Here is an 18,758-nt window from a genome sequence, read left to right on the forward strand (position 1 = left end):
GCTTCATAAATCAAATAGCTAAAGTACAAAACAATATAGCAAACTCCAGCCAGACCACAAAGAGGGTTCGCTCTTCATAAACATCAGATCAGGCAGCTAAAATTATTACCAAAGCTCTCTTGTAACTGTCACCTGTGGTGGGTATAATTACAGGCTACTGCTGCAAGCACGCCCACGTCATATGGCAATAAAAGGACCTACAGCTTGCCAAGACCAGGCAGACAATGGAGAACATACACCACCTGACGAGAGCCCAAAAAGATCAGCCAGGGAGACTAATAAAAATGACAGCTTTGAAACAAATGACAAAGCTTCAACCACAAAAAAAAAAAAAAAAGGCAATATCAAATTAGCTGGAAATGCAAGCGCCGAGCAGAGTTCTCCAACAGGTCACAACTCGAGCAGAAAGGCAGTCGGAACTGTTTGTGGATGCATTTAGCTCAGGTTTTAGCTATAAAGAGCCCTTTTTCTTTTCTTTTCTTTTAATTAGATAAAATGTTCGCACATTTGGTCTTGGTTTTGTGGGCTGTCGTTAGATAGCCAAACAGACGAAAACTAGGTATTTCTAATCCAGTTCTGGAGACAGACAGATAACTAGATAGATACATGTATCTTAACACAGGCACCTTCTAGGGCTACATCTATTTACTATAACAAAGCTGAATATCTTTCTCATTGCCTTAATTCTCTACTGGATGCCTGCATACACATTCCTGCTGACCAGCTGTACAGAAGCTTATCCTCCGGCAGGACTGGGCTTTTACCTGAATACTTTGACTATATCGTTTAACACACACAACCAAGGCGTTAAAAAGCTTTATCATCAACTAAAAACAACATAATGCAATTAAAGAGTGAGAGGCAGTGATTTAGGTCTCTCTTCTTACCAGGGCTGAGGGAATCATTTCTATGTGATGCATGCAAGTTTTGAGTACACGGCACAGAAAGCACTACTATTGCTCAAAAATATGAGCACAGCATATTAATTTAAGAGGAAGGTCCCCAACCCCAAAAGCAAGGGACTCTCTACATAGGGTAAGTGCCTTGTTAAGCAGGCCCATAGGAAATGAGTATTACTTCTCAGACGCAAACTATAGTTTTGTTTTTATTTTGGAACATTTCACTGGTAAAAAGCAAATCCTCAAAACCGCTGAGCTGGAAACATAAGACCATGTACCCTTTTCAAAGTTAAAAGGGATATTTGTACTGGTCTCTGCTCAGCTCCATCTCACCCCGACTCCAAAGCTTCAAACTTTGCTTTTTAAATCTTGTTTATCGTGTTGTCAAGCTTCTAAGTGGTTATTTCCCTATTAACTTTGTCCTTGTTTGTTCTTGCATTTTTGAAAGAGCTGGAAATAACATGTGTTTACTTTGCTGTGTGTCTCTCAGCATCATCAATATCACTGTTGCTATTCCAGGAATTTTAACTGCTGCAGCAAAGCAAAGCCTGGGATCTCAAGCTTAAATCATACTCCCCTCAACCACAGAAGAATAATACTGGAAATGTAAAAATCGCTGGGAGAAGGGTAAAACCACCACCTTTAATTGTCTAGAGAAGCCTGTTTCTCATCTGAGCAGTTACTTGCATGTGTCAGGTAACGTGCTCTTAACAGCTTTGCATGCACAAATGGTGAATTTTCACAGGCACTGCCATGAGCAGCGTGGAGGAAGCAGGATGTAAACGTTTCCTCCGTCATTAGGAAAACGCTTTTACTGGGACATAATAGCTCGAAATAAAAACATACCTCTGATCCAGCCTTTTCACTGGAGTTTGAGACAATAATTTTAAAGATGTGCCTTTGCCAGGGATTTACAGAGGGAAAGAGGGGAGGAAATGTTAGGGGCTCTGAAGAATTACTTACGAGGTCAAATTCCTGAAACCCTGCCTTTCACTGCTCCTCCAGCACTAGCTCCAGCCTTAAATATGAACAAATTTTTGTACCAGAGTGTTATTTTTCAGCTTCCTTATTTGTCCCTTTGCCGACTGCTTCTTTAAAAGTGTAGCAAACACAAGCTGCAAATGGGCTGAGAAAAGCCCTTAGCAAAAGCTCTACAGTAAAGCAGAAGTAAAGACCATCTCTTTTGCATTAATACTTTTTTCTCTTTTTTTTTTTTTTAAGGCTTTTTCTTTTTCCAAGTTCCCTATTCTGTGTTTGAAGAATACTCATTCTTCTCTCTTTAGGATTACATCTATTCATTTTATTTAGCTTTTTAATGTGGAGACATTTTAATCTACTATTACTTTAATGCTGTTCCCGAATAGTTTGGGAACAATGATTTATATTTCATCTTCAGCTATGATGGTTGGGGGGGAAAGAAAAAGGGGGAGGGGGGGGGAGACTATATCCTTCTCATCAGTTACACATGTAGTCATGGGAGGCTGGTTTGTGCTTTGTATCAGGGAACTGCTTGTTCAATATTAGTGGACAATTCATGAGGAAAATAAGAAAGATTTTAGGGAAGCTCACATGAAAGCACATCTTCCTTCCCCACCCTACAGAAGAGCGAATTATTACCATCTACTGGTAAGCCACGAGCAAAGTCTCATTTAAAATTAACCTCTATCTCTACTTGGTTGGCCAGAGGTCCAAGGGATTCTTGTTGACTCAGTCTCTATCCTAAGCTGTTCAGATTTCATAGCTGTTACTGGTCTCCCTTTTCCATAGATTCCTTATATTCCCCATTAAACTTTTGTCCCAAGAATTTCCCTTTATTGATCTATAAGTCTCCTCGCATCAACAAAAAAAAATAAAAAAAAAATAAAAAAAAATTACTGTGTTGCAAAACAATGCACGAGTTAAATTGGATGTTTTACTTATATATTGTCATGTCCAGGGTTGAATTATGCTTAGTACAAACAGGACTGGAACATTTTGTGTTTTCCTTGGGAAAGTCTAACCATAACATGCAGGAGACACTTGTCCACATGCAGAATGAAAGATTTACCCCAAGTAAACTCCAGAAGGCTTAGCTTTTGAGTTAAGAAGCATCTTTCCTGAAGGAAAAGAACATTCCCTCTTACTGATACACAATTAGCAATTTTAGAGTACACTGTCAACAAGCTAATAGCCTTTTGCCTGTAGGTCACCAGTATAAATATAGCCCAGCTCAACAGGGATTAAAAATCGTTCGTGTCTAATAAGACGGTTGGTGTCTTCTCTATGAGATGAGTTTACCTGGGCTCAGATCCAGCTCGCGTATCCCAAGCTTAAGTGGCAGCACATTAAATGGCACACTCGGCAGAGATGCCCAGAAGTTCAAGGGCTGCAGAGTCTAAACTATCTCTCTGCTGCTGTCCCAGATTAGACTGAAGCAAACTGGCACAGTAATGCACATTCATGCAGCCTCACCCAGTTTGCCCTATGAGTCCTCAGGCTTCCAGTTTCCACATCTCAAGAGGCCAGCACCAAAAAAACAGGGCATCCTCCAGCTCTCTCTGGATTTAAAAAGCTTTGGAGATCTTAATGGAGACAGGTGCCAAGATCTCACCTCTGCAGCAAGGAGCTCAAAAGCTTAAGTTTGGGTTTTCTGCTGCATCCACAAACCCTAAGCAGCTCTGCTGGGCATCCAGAAATCCCAGGGCTTCCCTACTCTTGCATCAGCTGGCTTTTTGGGAAGCCCAAACTGCTCCAAAATGATCCCACGCCTGTCATTTTCCCAGCTGCCCACCATTAAACAACTGCAGTCAGTTTGACCAGACACTCCACATTTCGAACACATTATGCTGCGTCACCACATATTCCTTCCTTTCCTCCCGGTACTAACCCATCATAAAATAATTATCAGACACACTGCAATGTCACTGCAAAATAAATAAATACTGCCTGTGCATGCTGCACTCCTCGTCTGGCTGGCCCAGGCTGCCAGCTAGGGCTGAGCCTGAAAAATAGCTCCCACCTGTACCCACCCTGGCAGCAGCCTTGATTAGCAAGAAACCTAAACCTGATATAGTGGGACAGGCTGCCAGTAAAAATGAAGGATGCTGGCATGGGTGAGTGTGCAGGGACCCTGAAGCAAATCAGCAGCGAGCACCGCCAGTCACGCTGGAGGTGCTCTGGTGGCTGGTTTCCCATCGTTTGCCTGATCCTGTCAATGTCTCTTGCAACTATCATGCAAACTTTAAAAAAAAATATATGATAGTAAGAATTCCATTCAATATATCCTTTTAATTTGCACCAGATTATAGTTTTTTTTAATGCAATTACTGTAATTTCATTAAATGACATAATTACCATTAATGCAGAGAAAACTGTCAATAGAAGGTGTAATTATGTTGTATGAAATCACAAGCACAATGTGCAATGATGCATAATTCCTGATGAAAATCATTCTGTGACTAAAATTAACTTTTAAAATATTTTTAAAATACATATTGTACAGTAAGAATGATTCAGTTATTAAGGACTTAACTTCCACGACCAGCGAAGAAGGGGGAGCAGAGCAGGCAGGGAGTGTTTGCACGCAGAAGGAAGGACCAGAATTTCGGTTTAAATGTGCATCGGAAAGATAAGAACACAAGTTTTCGTGTGCAAGAGTGGGAAAAACAAACAGCTTACAATCACACAGATATACAAGATGACTTGTGAGCAGACATTGCCCTAGGCACATTTCACCATGCACCTCCAGCTTTTTTGGACATCAGTAAGGCAGCATGGAAGTGACGTCTCAATGGAGAAAGGTGTGACAAGAGGAAGGAGTTGTAAGGACCAGGCTGAAAACTCAACATTCACCTGGGAAACTGGGAGCAAATTGTCCAGGGTAGGATATAAAGAGTGTCAGGTGCGTGACCCAGGATGTTTTTTATAGAACTTGTGTAACACAATTTGCACCAAACCCTTTGTGCTCAGGGCAAACATCACCAAAAGTGAAATTTTGCTTTTCACCTCACCTCCCTTTCAACCCTCTTTCCAAAACCTCTAAACCTGAAAAACTTCTGATTTTACTTGTGCCTGAGCAGGCCCAATCAGTGTTCTCTGTGCCTATACAATTAACGCAGATTAAAAATTGTCAGATTAAAATCACAGAATGCTGATGAAAAATATTATTTCATTTTTATAGCACAAAAAACCTAATCTACTCACGAGTTCTTGGCTTATCTCCTCTCACCATTACAAACTAATAAAGAAATTTAGCTTGGGATGATGTATCCTATAAATGAGCAAATGAGGTGATAGCATTTTTCTCATTCACTTGTGTCCTGCCTGTGCTGTCCTCTGTTTCCTCCCTCTTTATCTGTCCCTCTCTTTCTCTCATGTGCCCAGAAGTAGCAGCTAATGTCCTTGTCACACACGGGAGCTGTCAGCATCAATGGGGAGGGAGGTGCGCTGTAATGAAGACTAAAACAGGAAGGTGTAAGATACCATGTCCCCGCCCATTGCCATGCTCTGATGATCTCTTACAAATACTTTCTTCTGTCTGGCGGTGGGTTTTGTCTGATTGCTCAAGAAAAGAAGGTTCACATGATTATACTGTCTGCTTGTCTTCATCCTCCTCCCTCCCTTTATTCCCCCTTGAAGGAAGGAGCATGGGCTACCTGTAGAGGGAAACCAAGGGCAATACAACAGGGGAGGGGGGTCCTAAGGGACCACCCAATCTCTGGCATTAAAGCAGTGAAGGTATGTGAAATGTGTAGAATATGGTCACAACAGTTATTGCCAGTGGCCCAAGGGACAACGTCTGTGAGGAAGAAAAAGAAAAAGAAAAAAAAAAAAAAAAAGGGCATTTTATGGTTTGAGGGCCTGGCTGGCACTTAAGTTACCAGCCATAGTTTCACGAACCCACATGAAAAATGGGTGAGAAGTTTTGTGCATCTTCCTCGCCTCTAGTATCCACTGTCACTCACAAGTCATCAGTAAGGACAAATATGGTACAGGCTAAGCTGATTCAAAGCCACATACTGAAGATATATTTAGATGTTGTTTGCTGGGGAACGATGATTTTAAAAATGCGATATTTGATACACCTTTTATGTAACCTGCTGAGAGCACACTTCACATACAGATTGGGGCAGGGAGGGATGCTGCACCTACCACACTGTGTGCATATTTTGGGGTTTTTTTACTATGAACACACACATTGGAAATAGCAAAAGATACAGAATTAGCACTTCATTTTAAGTGCCAGAGCTGAATTTTTTCCATGTGGAAAAAATCAGATCGACTTAAATTTTGGTTTGTAGAAGAAACACCTGCTCTAATTATTCTTGGAGTCATGTATTTTTATTCCTTTCCCACTACCCACTTTCTGTCAGGAAACCAGGATATTATGGTATCCTGCAGAGATGTTAATAATCTGTAACTTATAACCTTCTACCTTTGTGCTCACTCTCCTTTTCACTAGGAATCAATTCCTTTTTCTGCAGACACGCTTTCCCACCTTCTTATTTTTCTGCCTCTCCAGCACTTCCAAACTTTTCCTAAGTCTAGAAAGCTGAACTTTACAGCTGCAACTTCACAAGTACTTTGGTGCAAACTCTCTTAAGAGCAAATCTCTGAAGCACATCCCTAGATTCTTGCTGGATAGTGACAGTAGGACATTGGCACTGGGATTTTACATATGTCTCCCCCTTTCCAGCCCCCGTGTGCCTGACCATCCAATTCCCTTGTGCACAACTGTACAGCTCCCTTACACAGCCATAGTTGCTTCCACAAAGTACCAGCTGCTCTGCTCTCCACCAGCTCTTGAACCATTAACTTTAGATATGATCTAAATAAGCTTTAAGCAACAGGAAGAAAAAAAAAGAGAAAAGACCCTCTCATCCTACCCACTCTTATGTGCCAGTCATCCCTCTAACCTGCAGGGTGAAAGACAGCTCCGTCTTTGCTCTGGAGCTTCTTTCAGTCAGGGATGGTCCACTTTACTCATCTGCAGCAAATACACTGTGAAGTGTTTTCCTCAAAAGAACCTTTAAGAGACTTGTAATTCACAGACAGTAAAAGGGGGAGAAATCTTGGAGATGCGGCTGTTATTTTGCTTAATAAACACTCAACTCAAAAACTTTCTTTCTGCATGCTGGACCACCACAAAACGATTTTGCAACCTTTAATGGCATGCCAAACATTTCAAGCATGAAGAAAATGTCACACCGCAGAATAAAAAGCAGGCAAAACCTTTTTGTGCTTGAGTGGATTATGAGAAAACTGCAAATGGGGTGTTTACTACCAAGAGGAAAAAGGAGAGAGCTGAAAAGTGGGACAGGCAGGTGGAGAACTTGGCTTTTTGTTTGCAGAGCGCAGCAGAACTCACTGACAAGCCTTTTCCTTTTCTTTCTTTTTTTTTTTTAAAGCAACATATTATTACCATCAAGAAAATAGATTTGCAACAGGCGATGTCAGCAGAGCTGCTCACGTGCCATAAGGACATGGGCATAGCAGGCATTGATAACCTGCAGCAAAGTGCCTCCTTATTGCAATGGAAGATGGAAGGGGCAAGACCCATAAGCTTACTGCATCACCCAAATCAAAGACATCTCCCTGCATCGCCCCCTTGGCCACCACCTCCCTCCTTTCCTACAACCCAGGTGCCATGATTTGTAAAATTAAAAAAAAAAATAAAACCAAACAATTCAGAGTCATCACACAGTCACAGCCTCTACAGGGTGGCATCACCCACCATGGACATGGGCATCCTCAGTGCTCAGTACAGATTGGTGAACACCTCTGCACCGAGCAAAGAAAGGCTGTGTCTGAAGGTCTAATTTCCATTCTTTATCAGGCCCATTGTGGCCCAAGCTGCCTTGAAACCCACAGCCCTGCAGCTACAAAATACCAATAACAGCAAACGATAAAGGGCTTTACGCCAGTGGAGAGGAAGGCACGGTAACACTCAAGATCTTCTATCACTTAGCCTCATGCAATAAAAGAAGAAATCCACTTACCACAAATGCTATCACGCTCTTTACTGTGGACTCCCAGAGAAAGCAGCTCCGAAGGAATTGTATTGTATTCCATATTGCCATGGTGATTTTTTTCACGCGATCAACATTTCTTGATAAGATCTGATAAATATTGAGTGGGAGGAGGGGAGGAGAAGAGGAGTTTAATCAAACACTCTAATATCCTACTATTGCTTCAGAAACAGGGATAATTTAAGCTACAAATGCATGCCAGGGCACATATTACAAATAAAGCCTCAATTTCAGAGACACACTCCAGCTCCTATCTGCTTTCTGATTACACCCAAACCTTCCAGATTTTCCTCATCTCTTAGGAAAAAAAAAAATAAAAAAAAAAAGCACATCTTGATGCCAAAACTAAATAAAACAGTAACACAAACCTACCTCTATTCCCCTTCAATTCTCAGTGTATAGCAATGTCTCAGGAAAAGGGCCAGAGAGAATGTAATCAAAACACTGAACCTCTTCTCTACATGTTTTGGATTAGTCCGTAGAAATAAATAGGAAATTCTAGCCTTATTAGAGGGCACTTTTACTTAAAAAAAGGATAATGGCCATTGTTCTAAAGTCCTATGGACTTTTTAAATAACTAATGTAGACCTGGTTTCTTCCTTCCCAAAGAAGGGAATAAGGCTCTTGTTGAGCTTTAGGTGCTGTGAACTGTGCAACATCCACAACTATCATTTTCCCCACTCTGAAGCACAAAGCAGAACTACTGATGCAAACTAGATCAGAAAGCAATTTCATGTTAACAAAAACAAACCTTTTAATACATACAGAAATACACAGAATTTACATGTGTTTGGCATTTTATGCATAAATAGGTTTTGTTCTTGCAACCATGGTACAGCAATTCAAATCTTTCCAAAACAAATGCGAGAGCTTAGCCCAGACACAATTTTCACCTTTTTAGAAAATTTGCGGTTCTCCTCAGTGAAGCGCTTTTCTCGGGGCTTGAATGTTCTAATACTTGCTTTTACCTAAAATAAAAAAAAAATAAATAAAATTTTTAAAAGATGTCATGTAGTTTTAAGTGCATTATTTCAGGTTGATTCAGAATTTCAGGATCTTTCACTCTTTTCAGCTTCTACATGGCTCAGGAGGAGCTGGTAGGAAAAACGTGGATGAGTTAAATTGGGCAAGGCTGGACTCACTTCAGCAAGACCAGAGCTGCAGTGCAGCCCACGATGGCCTTAATAAATAGGATTTAACTCGGTAAAAGGCTGTAGGGCATAAACAATTGAGACTGACTCAGCCACCTAAAAACTAAGTGCACCGTGTCCATGGCTCATTAATTTTCCTGTCAACACCCTGGGAAGAGAACATTGTGGGTCAGCTTTTTGGGGTGAAAGTAGGTGTTAAAAGTAATGTATAATAATCTAAATATTAAGCCTCTTTTTTGGCTGTTGCAAATGAAGCCATGGCGCCCAGTGATTGAAACCTCCTTCCTAAGGCACTTGTGGTCACCTGGCAGTCCAAAAATGCTCCTGTATTGTCCCATCGACCTGGAAGGGGCATCGCAGAGCTCTGATATTCCAATACTTCTTCACCCACAGCGTGAAACACCCCTCCACTGCCAGATGCAACTGGGTCAGGACTTTTCCTGCTTGGCTCTTGGTTTTAAAAGCATCATCCCCCACCCTTGTCCTTGCAGATTCACGCATTTCTTACACCAGTGATAAGCAAAGAGAAAATATTTCAACTTACAGGATTAAATAGGACATCCAGCTCCAAGTAAATTACTCCTTTTGAAGCACGTTCCAAGTCTTTATTCTTCAGTGTGTAACAAGTTTGTTTACCGTTTCTAATCTATAGTTGGGGGGGGGGGGGTGGTGTGTGTGGAGAAAAAGCATCAATATTTTCCCAGCTGTAATTCACAATATAATTTAAAGACACTACAAACAAACAAATAAATAAATTGCAAGCACAAAAAAAACCAAAAAACCTCCCCAAACCCTGATAATATACTTGGAGCCTGAAATACAAAATGACCGTTGGATTAGAGACCTATAAAATTGCAGATTAAATCTCTTATGGTCCAACTTTAATTTACAGACCTTGTACTTTATAGTAGAGCAGTGCATGCAATAACCAGTCTGAAAATTCTGCCCTGGAAGCCAGTGAGTTGATGGGAAGTAATCAGCCTCCGTTATTACAGGTTTAAAATGGGATTTTTCTTCCAAAGTTCAGGAAAAAAGCCACAAACAACAGCTTACCTACCTATTGCACACTCCAGTACATGAACCCACTTCTTAACGCTTAGTTTATTGCAAGGTTGTCAAATTATTACCCAGGAAACAAACGCAATCCAAAGAAATTAATCAGCTTAAGTGGAGCGAATGCTAATGTAACAAATGTTCAAAATTAACTAATTCATGTAAAAGACTTCTCCCCCCCACCCCACCCCTGAATTTCAATATCATTTCTATGCTCTAATCCACCGGTTGGCCCTATCGCATTAAACGTCTATTAAAAAAAAACAAAAAAAACCCACACCAACAAAAAAACCCTCCCTCACCATTTTGTAAACTATTTGGCTCAAATGAAAAGCATTCTCTCTTCAAAAAGTGATGGCAGAAATGTATTTATTATACACAGTAGGATATGTATTGATTAAACATTTGGCTTTTTAGGAAGCAGACCAGTTAATTCTAAACAGCAGTAACATAAAAAACTGCAGCTTACCAAAAGCTACGTTCAGGGACTGTAATGATCAAAGATTAAAGATAACAGAGGAAATTTGGGGGCATGAAATTGCAACCATATTTAAAACGGCTATTGCTGCTCCGGCGGTTAGAAGAGGCACTCATATATAACATGGTAGAAATGGGTAAGGCGGGGGGGGCATAATGGTAATGGGAATCCAGTGATTTCATGAGACAAGGGAAAGGTGACTCTCCTTCCCAATGTTGCTCCACCCTTTCTGTACCAAATAGCTCACCAAAGGGTATATGGGTTTTCTGGCTAATGGTTGAAAGGGAAGAGGGCTGTCACAAGGACCAGCTTTGCATTTTCAGTGGTGTCCGACCAGGAACTCCAGCTTTTAACTATGTTCTCATCCAAAGCTTTGCTTAACAGGATGCTAGGTGTTACACAGGCATATATAGAATTTATTTAATAACAGTAAATAACAATAATGGGCACTGCACTAAAGTGATCACAAAAAAACCTCTGTTTTGCAGACCAGCAGGCTCAGATAACCTGCAGCCCCAAAACAGAGGAGCTGCTAAAGTGGCTAGCCCCTCTTCTAGGGCCAACTGGACTGGCATCAGAAGGTCCTCAGGCCAACTGCCACATAAACTATTGTGGTCCCATCATAAAGGATTCTGCTATTTCATCTGTTTGGTGTGTCCCACACACACACACAAAGCAAGGGCAAAAATTAATTTTAAAAGCTACTGAATGAAAACAAAGCAAAATTTATTTGGAAGTTAAAGACTTTGTTCAATTTTCCAAACTAAGCGAAAAATGGATTTACTGATGGTAGAGATACAGGGCCAGAAGCACTTGGTTTGAAGCTGTTATCCCTTTAGTCCAAGGGGATGTCACCCATAGGAGGTTTACACTGAGCTTTGATTTATGGACTCTCCTGCAACAGGATAGAAGGTACGTTGTTCCCAATGTGTCTGCAGAGATGGAGGTGTCCAATAGATATCACAATATCATAATTCTGGATTCTCCATAGTTATTAATTTGGGGGCTGAATTTCCATGTATTCCAGTTACATATATTTCCCATAACATTTCATCCTATTACCCTAGGAGCAACAACTAGCAGGAAGTTCTCTTTATATTCCTTGGGATATACTTCTTGCTTACATCTTTCGAGAGCATAACCAACAAGGAAAAAAATGCCACATGCTGCTAAATTGATAGAAAAAGGAAAAGAAATGCTATCATTTCTGAGAAGGTCTGAGTCTGATATCATGGTATTCTGCACTCAAAAAATGCTCCTGACTTTGGGGAAAGGACTCATCATTTTAAGAGCTGGAGCTGAATCAAATATTTTGGGTGTGTCTGCAGGTGTGTTTGCACAGTAAGTTTCAAATCAGCAACAAATAACTTCCATCTCTGCATTTGGAAATAGGGGTGGTTTGTTCCTTGGAAACTTTTTTAAATGATGTCATTATTGTTGTTGCTGCTATTCTAAAATTGAACAGGGCAGAAAGTAATGCAGTGCAAATACAGTTGTATAATCAGCTTCACGTGGCATCTTTAATTCTAAGTGTTTGACTTGTCTGGTAAAAGATGTGCAATTATAACCCAGCCTAAGACTAAACATTCATACTGATATCCTAGCTTTTGACCTTCTTCAGAGGAAAAAAAAGCACAAGAGAGAAGAACTGGCTATGAAATGGCATGTCTCCATTGCATTTTCATTTGGATAAGAAGAAAAAAAAAAAACAACCAAAATGTCAAACAAAAGTCTCTCTTACAGTTTTGGCAACATGCTAAGCCAGTGTGGTTCAACAAAAGGTGTAGGGTAATTCTAACACCCATGACGGCATGGAGATTAGATCGGTGGCATGTCTCAACTGTGCCCAGAAGAAAACACGCAAAATAGCTTTTAATATGCTACAGTTTCATTGCACACTGTTCTTGGGCCAGAGTTCAGATTCTGTTCAACATCTCTCAACCTCAGGAGACAGCCACTCATATTAATTTCATTTTGGATCTATTTCTTTCTCCTCTCTGAGTACTTTTCCCCAGTCTCTGCTGTTCGCAAAGACTGCTTAAATGCTCTCCCCAGCTGTGGAAAAGGTGAGCAGCCAGGGCTGGGGTCCTAGGATGAACGTCAGTGTCAGAAAGATCAGATTTCTTCTACCACCCAAACACCTTTTGCTATATACCTGATGATCTCACATGGATTTCACTCAATGCATATTCCTGGTAGTTGTGTCTAAAATAGGTTATCTTTCCTATGAATGTTTACATCTACTTACAGGAAAAGGGAAGGAATGGAATATTCAAATTAAAGTGAAAATACCTCCGGGTAAGGTCCTCAAAGAGATAATCAATATTATTCCTTCATTGATGATGTTTTATATCCACACTGAACACTAATGCCTGCATTCTCTGAAAGCTTCTTAATAGCACACAACATACTGGAGCTCAATCACCAACCAAGACTGTCTATAACCATGTGATTAACATGAGGACAGTTGTGACTACCCCACCAACATGCTTTACTTTGCAAGGTCACCATCAGAAAACTTCTGAAAAAAAGTCAAGATTTTCATCCTACAGGAATTGCCGATATTTGGGGCATCTCCCTGTTCTTAATCAACACAGAAAGACAAAATACCAGTATCAATATTTTCACAAAACAATTCATATATTCTATACCACAGTCCCTTCTCCAAACAGGATGATGCAAAGGAATTTAGCAGTTGGAAGAAAAGCTAAAATTCTTTGTACATTAAGCATTTGGACCTACAGAGGCACTTCATACAGAAGCAACTTCTGGCAGTGCTTTAGCTGAAGGAAATGTTCAGGTACATGAGACCACTATACAGTCAAGGCCCAAAGTGCACTGGGTTCCTTTCAAATGAATGAATATATTTGCTAAACTCTTCCCACAGATGTCCCCAGTAAAACAAATGTGACTAAACACAGTATTGATGTAGCCAGCCAATGCTAAATCTATTAAGCAACAACCTTCTGACTGCTTGGGAATTTTAATGAAATAGCAAAAGCAGAGATTGATATGACACAAAACACGGAGAAGACAGGACCCTTACGCAGCAAAGGGTGTTTTTTCATTGCTCTTGTCTCAAAGAAATATGGTTTAGTGGCTTTTTTTTTACATTGATTTTAAGAAAACTTCACTCTGTATCCAGCTTTGATGCAGATTCAATGTCATATATTGATGACCTGACAGAAGAACGCTGGGTTAAACCTCTGTACATCAACACCCGTGACGTGTGGAAAGGGTAATGGCTACTCTCCAAGGGTAATTCATCTAAAGCATTTGGGACCTCTGATATTCCTGCTTGAGCTCATTGCTGATGCACAATGTCATACCATTTGCCCTGAATAACATAAAGCTGTCTTGTAATAGACACACACCTACCCTTATCAAAGGACATATTTCCCCAGGAAAAGATGAAAGCAAGCCACATGTTTGATCCACCTGGACGTGAATAAAGAGGGGTTTTTGTTTCTCCCCAGTCTTACAATATACCTTGATTCGATTTTGTACAAAATGTCCATTCATTCATCTCAAAACTCTTTGCCCCAAACATTTCACTTTTAACAACCTTCTGTGGGATCCAAAGTAGAATGGAAATTTGGGCTCTTGGCAGAGGATTGATATCCAGAGACCAAATAGATATGGAGCTGATGGTCTGAAAGCAAGCAAGCAGCCACATGAGGGCTTCCACAAAGTCTGAGGAGGGGCTGAAAATCCTGGGAGCACAAGGATCCTAGGTGGTATTCGAGAAAAAATGTTCCTGTTGATACCGTTTCAGTGAGTAGAGCACAGTCAAGGGAGAACTTAATTTCAGAAACAAGGTGTCATTTTTTCTGGAAGAGATGTGTGGTTTTTTCCCCATTCCAAAATTTCCGGTTCATGATAGGGATAAAAGTCATAACAGACTATCCACTTCACAGCTGCCTCTATTGCATAAATGCAGCATTCTCATTTTTCTCAAGCTCTGAAGCTTCTCCTGGAAAAGGCTGTGCACTTATGGTCAAGTGCTAAGTAATTGCAATCGTCAGGTGTCTGCTCTCTGAATCCAGGCCATGTTTTAGATAATTAAGCTTGCAAAAGGCATACTACTTGTTTTCAGTGTATCATTGGCTACCAACCTTGCTTGGCACTTGAAAATATTTCACAGACCTCTTCCTGTTTGCTGAAAAAAGGGTGCAGCTGAAGTCTACTCTGAGCTGATAATTCAGCAGATAAAAACCATTCCATTCTGTGATACAACTTCACTCAAAGGTCTTTCTACAAGAGGATATTTGATATACTCTGCTTTCAAATTCATTGAAGCACACTATATGCTCCCGTGTCTCTAATAACTTGCAGCCTTCTAGGAGACAGGAGTCTCTTGAAGCAAAACAAAAAAGGCAGACCCTCACAAAGAGAAACACGGTTGCTTTTAGTAAGATCTAGGGCACAAAGGAACACAGAGATGGAAAGGACTTCTTTGATAATTAGTTCAAGTCCTCCCAAACCTACAAAACTTCTAAACCTATCAAAATCCTTTCTTGAAGCAATGAAGTTTTTGCCCTACTTCTCCATTCCCCAGGATCTTCTTCAGTTTCTAGCACAAAAGCCTGCTCTGTTCAGGGTGTACATGGTCTTCCCTTTCATCCCCCAGGCTCTGAGAAAGCAATCTCTCTCTCAACCCAAAGGTTAGGCAAGCCAGACTCTACAGGTCACCTCTGGCAAGAGAGTGATCCATTTTGCTGAATATCCTGGTAGCACTACTCTATGACTTTTCCAGTTTAAATTCCACTTCTGTGAATGTGGCTGACCAGACCTGTATTTGATATGAGGTCTCTCATACGTACTTTAGAGGAGAACAGTAGTCTGATGAAAAGAAGGGCACAAGGAAAAAAAAAAAAAGATACAATGCGTTGATTAACATGGAAAAGCTAAAGATAAAATGCAAGCAAATAACCACTTCTCTTCCTCTGTCCCCCACCTACCTATAAGTAAAGAAAATTCCAAATTCAATGTAATGCTATCAAAATCAATGCCTCTACAGTGCATTATTAATAGAGCTGTATGAGAAACAAAGCAAATTGTGTATTCATCCGATATTGCTTCTTCATACCTATCAAAAGAACATGAAGTTTGCAGTTTTATTCATCATTTGACAATTTAAAATTCTTCTCATACTGCCCAATTTTTTATGTTTCTTATTCGGTGCCTGCAATAAGCCTAGATCACAGTCAAGAATGACTGTAAAGCATAAGTAACATCACCATCTCTGAATTTTTTGTGCAGTAAGGTTACTAGTGTGTTAATGTTAATGTGATGATGAAAGTGTATGCATGTTTGCAAAACGCCAGTGTAAGACTCCTGAACACATTTAAACCAAAACTTGTTGTCAAGTTAATTAAACATTTCATATCCCTCCAACATATACTTTATTCAAGGCAATTTTTCATTAAGAAAAGAATCTAGTCATCCATGAACAATTCCTGAAGTAGACTTACTTCATGCGCTGACAGCTCACAAGTCAAACTTGTGCACTTTTAACAGCGAAAAAAAAAATATGGTAAATGCATTTCTATTTTCAAAAGATAATTTAATGCAAAGCAAATATTAGGCCTGATTACCTAGAGAAATTAAACCTATATGATTTGCGAGGTTTCCTTGAGTCTTTAGCTATTGTTCTCTTTCAGCATATTTATCTAAATGTTTCAAAGGATACATTCAAATTTATAGTCAAAATGACAACATACATCGAAATTCCCGTTTCAAGAAAAAGAGCTTAGAAAATTGCAGTTGTCTGTCTGAGCAGACTAAGTTAATAGGTGCAAAATGTTTTTTAATCAGAAGCAGAGACGAATATATTTACACTAGATTTGACTGAAATAGGAGGCAGAGAAGTTTGGATGGGAAGGAAGAAGATCAGTTGGCAAGAGAAAGCATAAACAATTTTTATTTTATTTTTTTGTCTCAAACCTTGGACAAAAAGCCTACGCTGAATAGCTTGGACATTACCACACACATGCACTCCCCTCCTCTGCCTTGTTACACGCTTCCTAAGGGATACTTGACAAATGCCTATAAAATCAACAGAAAATCCAAATCTAACATCTTCTCACTGTGAGCCCACACAGCCTGCTGCCGATCATGCAGACCATTTGGCAAGCACTGGATCTGCAGGAGAGCAGCTGCTCCAGCCACTCTCTTCCAGTAACATCAGAGATACGAGGACTTGGGGGAAAATTAACAAAGTGATCAAAAATGGAATAAAAGATGTTAAGAGGTTTTTTCCTCCCTGTAAACATCAAATCATCCTCCATGCCCAACTGACTCTAATATTGTTCTAAACCTGGAGATATTGACAACTCAAGCCACTAAAATAGACAAACAATCTAAAACATTCCCAGCCTTAAAAAGAACTTGCAGTCCAAGCCACGGAAGGAAGAGGATTGTAAAGCACAAGACAGTGTGTGGGGCACCCAAGAGCTCAGTATTTACTCCTCAGCTTCTCTAGCTTAGGCTCTTTATATCCCCAAATTGCAGGGGTTCCCCTGTTCTGTAATCTAGTATAACTTGGAAAGAGCACACGGTGGATGAAAACAAACACACTTTCGTGAAGAGATTCAGAAGCCACATTGCTTTTAGCTCACATACACAAGAAATACACTTGTTTAGATACAGTAACAACAAAACTGGAGCACATTGGCCTATTACGTTACCACTATAAAGCATTCCTTAGGTTGGGATCATATCCTTTAAGCCAGTTCAAGAATTTTCTGGGCAGTTCATTATTTATTTGGAAACATCAAATATTTGCAGTTACCCTCTCTGATCTTGATTGGTCCCTAAACTATGCTGACTCTGTGGGGCTTATATGGCCTGCTTTGATCAGATGGGACCTTTGCTTCCCCTCCAGAAACCTCCCGTTTCTCCAGTCTCTGCTAGGACAGAGCCCCACTAACCCGTTATTGCAATACTGCCTTTCCTGCAGCAGCCCACCTCTAAAACTCAAACTCTTGCCTTAAAAAGATGTGTGCCAGCCTTTCTGAGGAGGTGAATATGCTTTCACAGGGATGTTTCAAAACAATACTGCAATTTTGTACTCTAATCTCAATCAGGATTCACCGTCTGCCTATTCGAGAGTGCTATTACCCACGGCATCACACTGTGCATTACCAAAAGCATCTCACTACTGCACGTATCGCTTGAATCACGTTATATGTTGCAAGCATGAATGTTTGTACAGGGCTCAACACAGTACTCACTGCATAAATACCTGTCACACCCTATCCTCTGCATAGGGAAACTACTGCAAAACATCAGTGCCTCAAAACTCAAGGAAACCCCCATGCTTCCAGTTACACATGCTTACACGATTTGACTGATATGAGCACAAAAGTCCCATGAAGTTTCAAAGCTCCATCTACTAATTGATTCATTAAAAGTCACAGCCTAGAAAGTTCTTCCCAAATGTTACTGCAAAAGTTACCAGAATCTTCTGTGATATTGCACATACACATGGAGCTGTTTACATCCTCTTGATCTGGTTTACTCACTCTATTATTACCAGCCTTGTTCCAACATTAAATCAGTCTCACCAAACACAAAGCTGCTTTTCCCCCATTTCTCTATTAATGTCTTTTAATGACCCTTTTATGTTCCCTTCTCCTTAACTTGGCCTTTTTTGGCCATTTCTGAAAAAGCTTCAACTCTCCTTAATCTCCAGAGCAACCACTTTCCCCTGAGCTTGCTTTGTTTCCAGTTTTGATTTTATACTCTCATGGTAGCGCTGACTCTTCACATATTTGTTTACAGAACAAAAGCCACCAGTCTTTAAAAGCACTATGGAGTAGAAAACACCCCTTTTAGGTAATTTTATTCAGCTGTGCCAATAACAACAGCTATCTCTAGTCAATCCTACTGTGATGTGCAATTACTTTCCTGGAGTAAAAAGCAAGACAGAACAAAGACATGCTTAAAATGTTACCTTCAGAAGATGATGTGGAAACATACAGAACTCAATTATGTTTTCAGACCTACATGGCATATAGTACTGATGGAGTACAGACACTTCTGCAATTTTCTTTCCAATCAACCAAATTTGTAGTAAAATGGGTTGGCAATGCTCGTTACACTAAGGAGAACTATAAACACTGCCAACTAAGGCATATATAGATCACAAAACCTGTTTATCTCTAAA

General features: G+C 40.2%; 1 protein-coding gene across 1 annotated transcript in view; it reads right to left on the reverse strand.

Annotated features, from left to right (window-relative positions):
• MCTP2 (multiple C2 and transmembrane domain containing 2) overlaps positions 1–18,758 on the reverse strand; it is a 107,387-nt gene that overhangs the window by 40,351 nt on the left and 48,278 nt on the right. The window contains exons 15-17 of the mRNA XM_075045036.1: positions 9,602–9,703; positions 8,800–8,874; positions 7,877–7,996 (exon numbers count right to left, since the gene is read on the reverse strand). Coding sequence (XP_074901137.1) covers positions 7,877–7,996; positions 8,800–8,874; positions 9,602–9,703 — 297 coding nt within the window. The remainder of the gene's footprint in view (positions 1–7,876; positions 7,997–8,799; positions 8,875–9,601; positions 9,704–18,758) is intronic.

The sequence above is a fragment of the Buteo buteo genome, chromosome 13 (assembly GCF_964188355.1).
Source record: "Buteo buteo chromosome 13, bButBut1.hap1.1, whole genome shotgun sequence".
Lineage (NCBI taxonomy): Eukaryota > Metazoa > Chordata > Aves > Accipitriformes > Accipitridae > Buteo > Buteo buteo.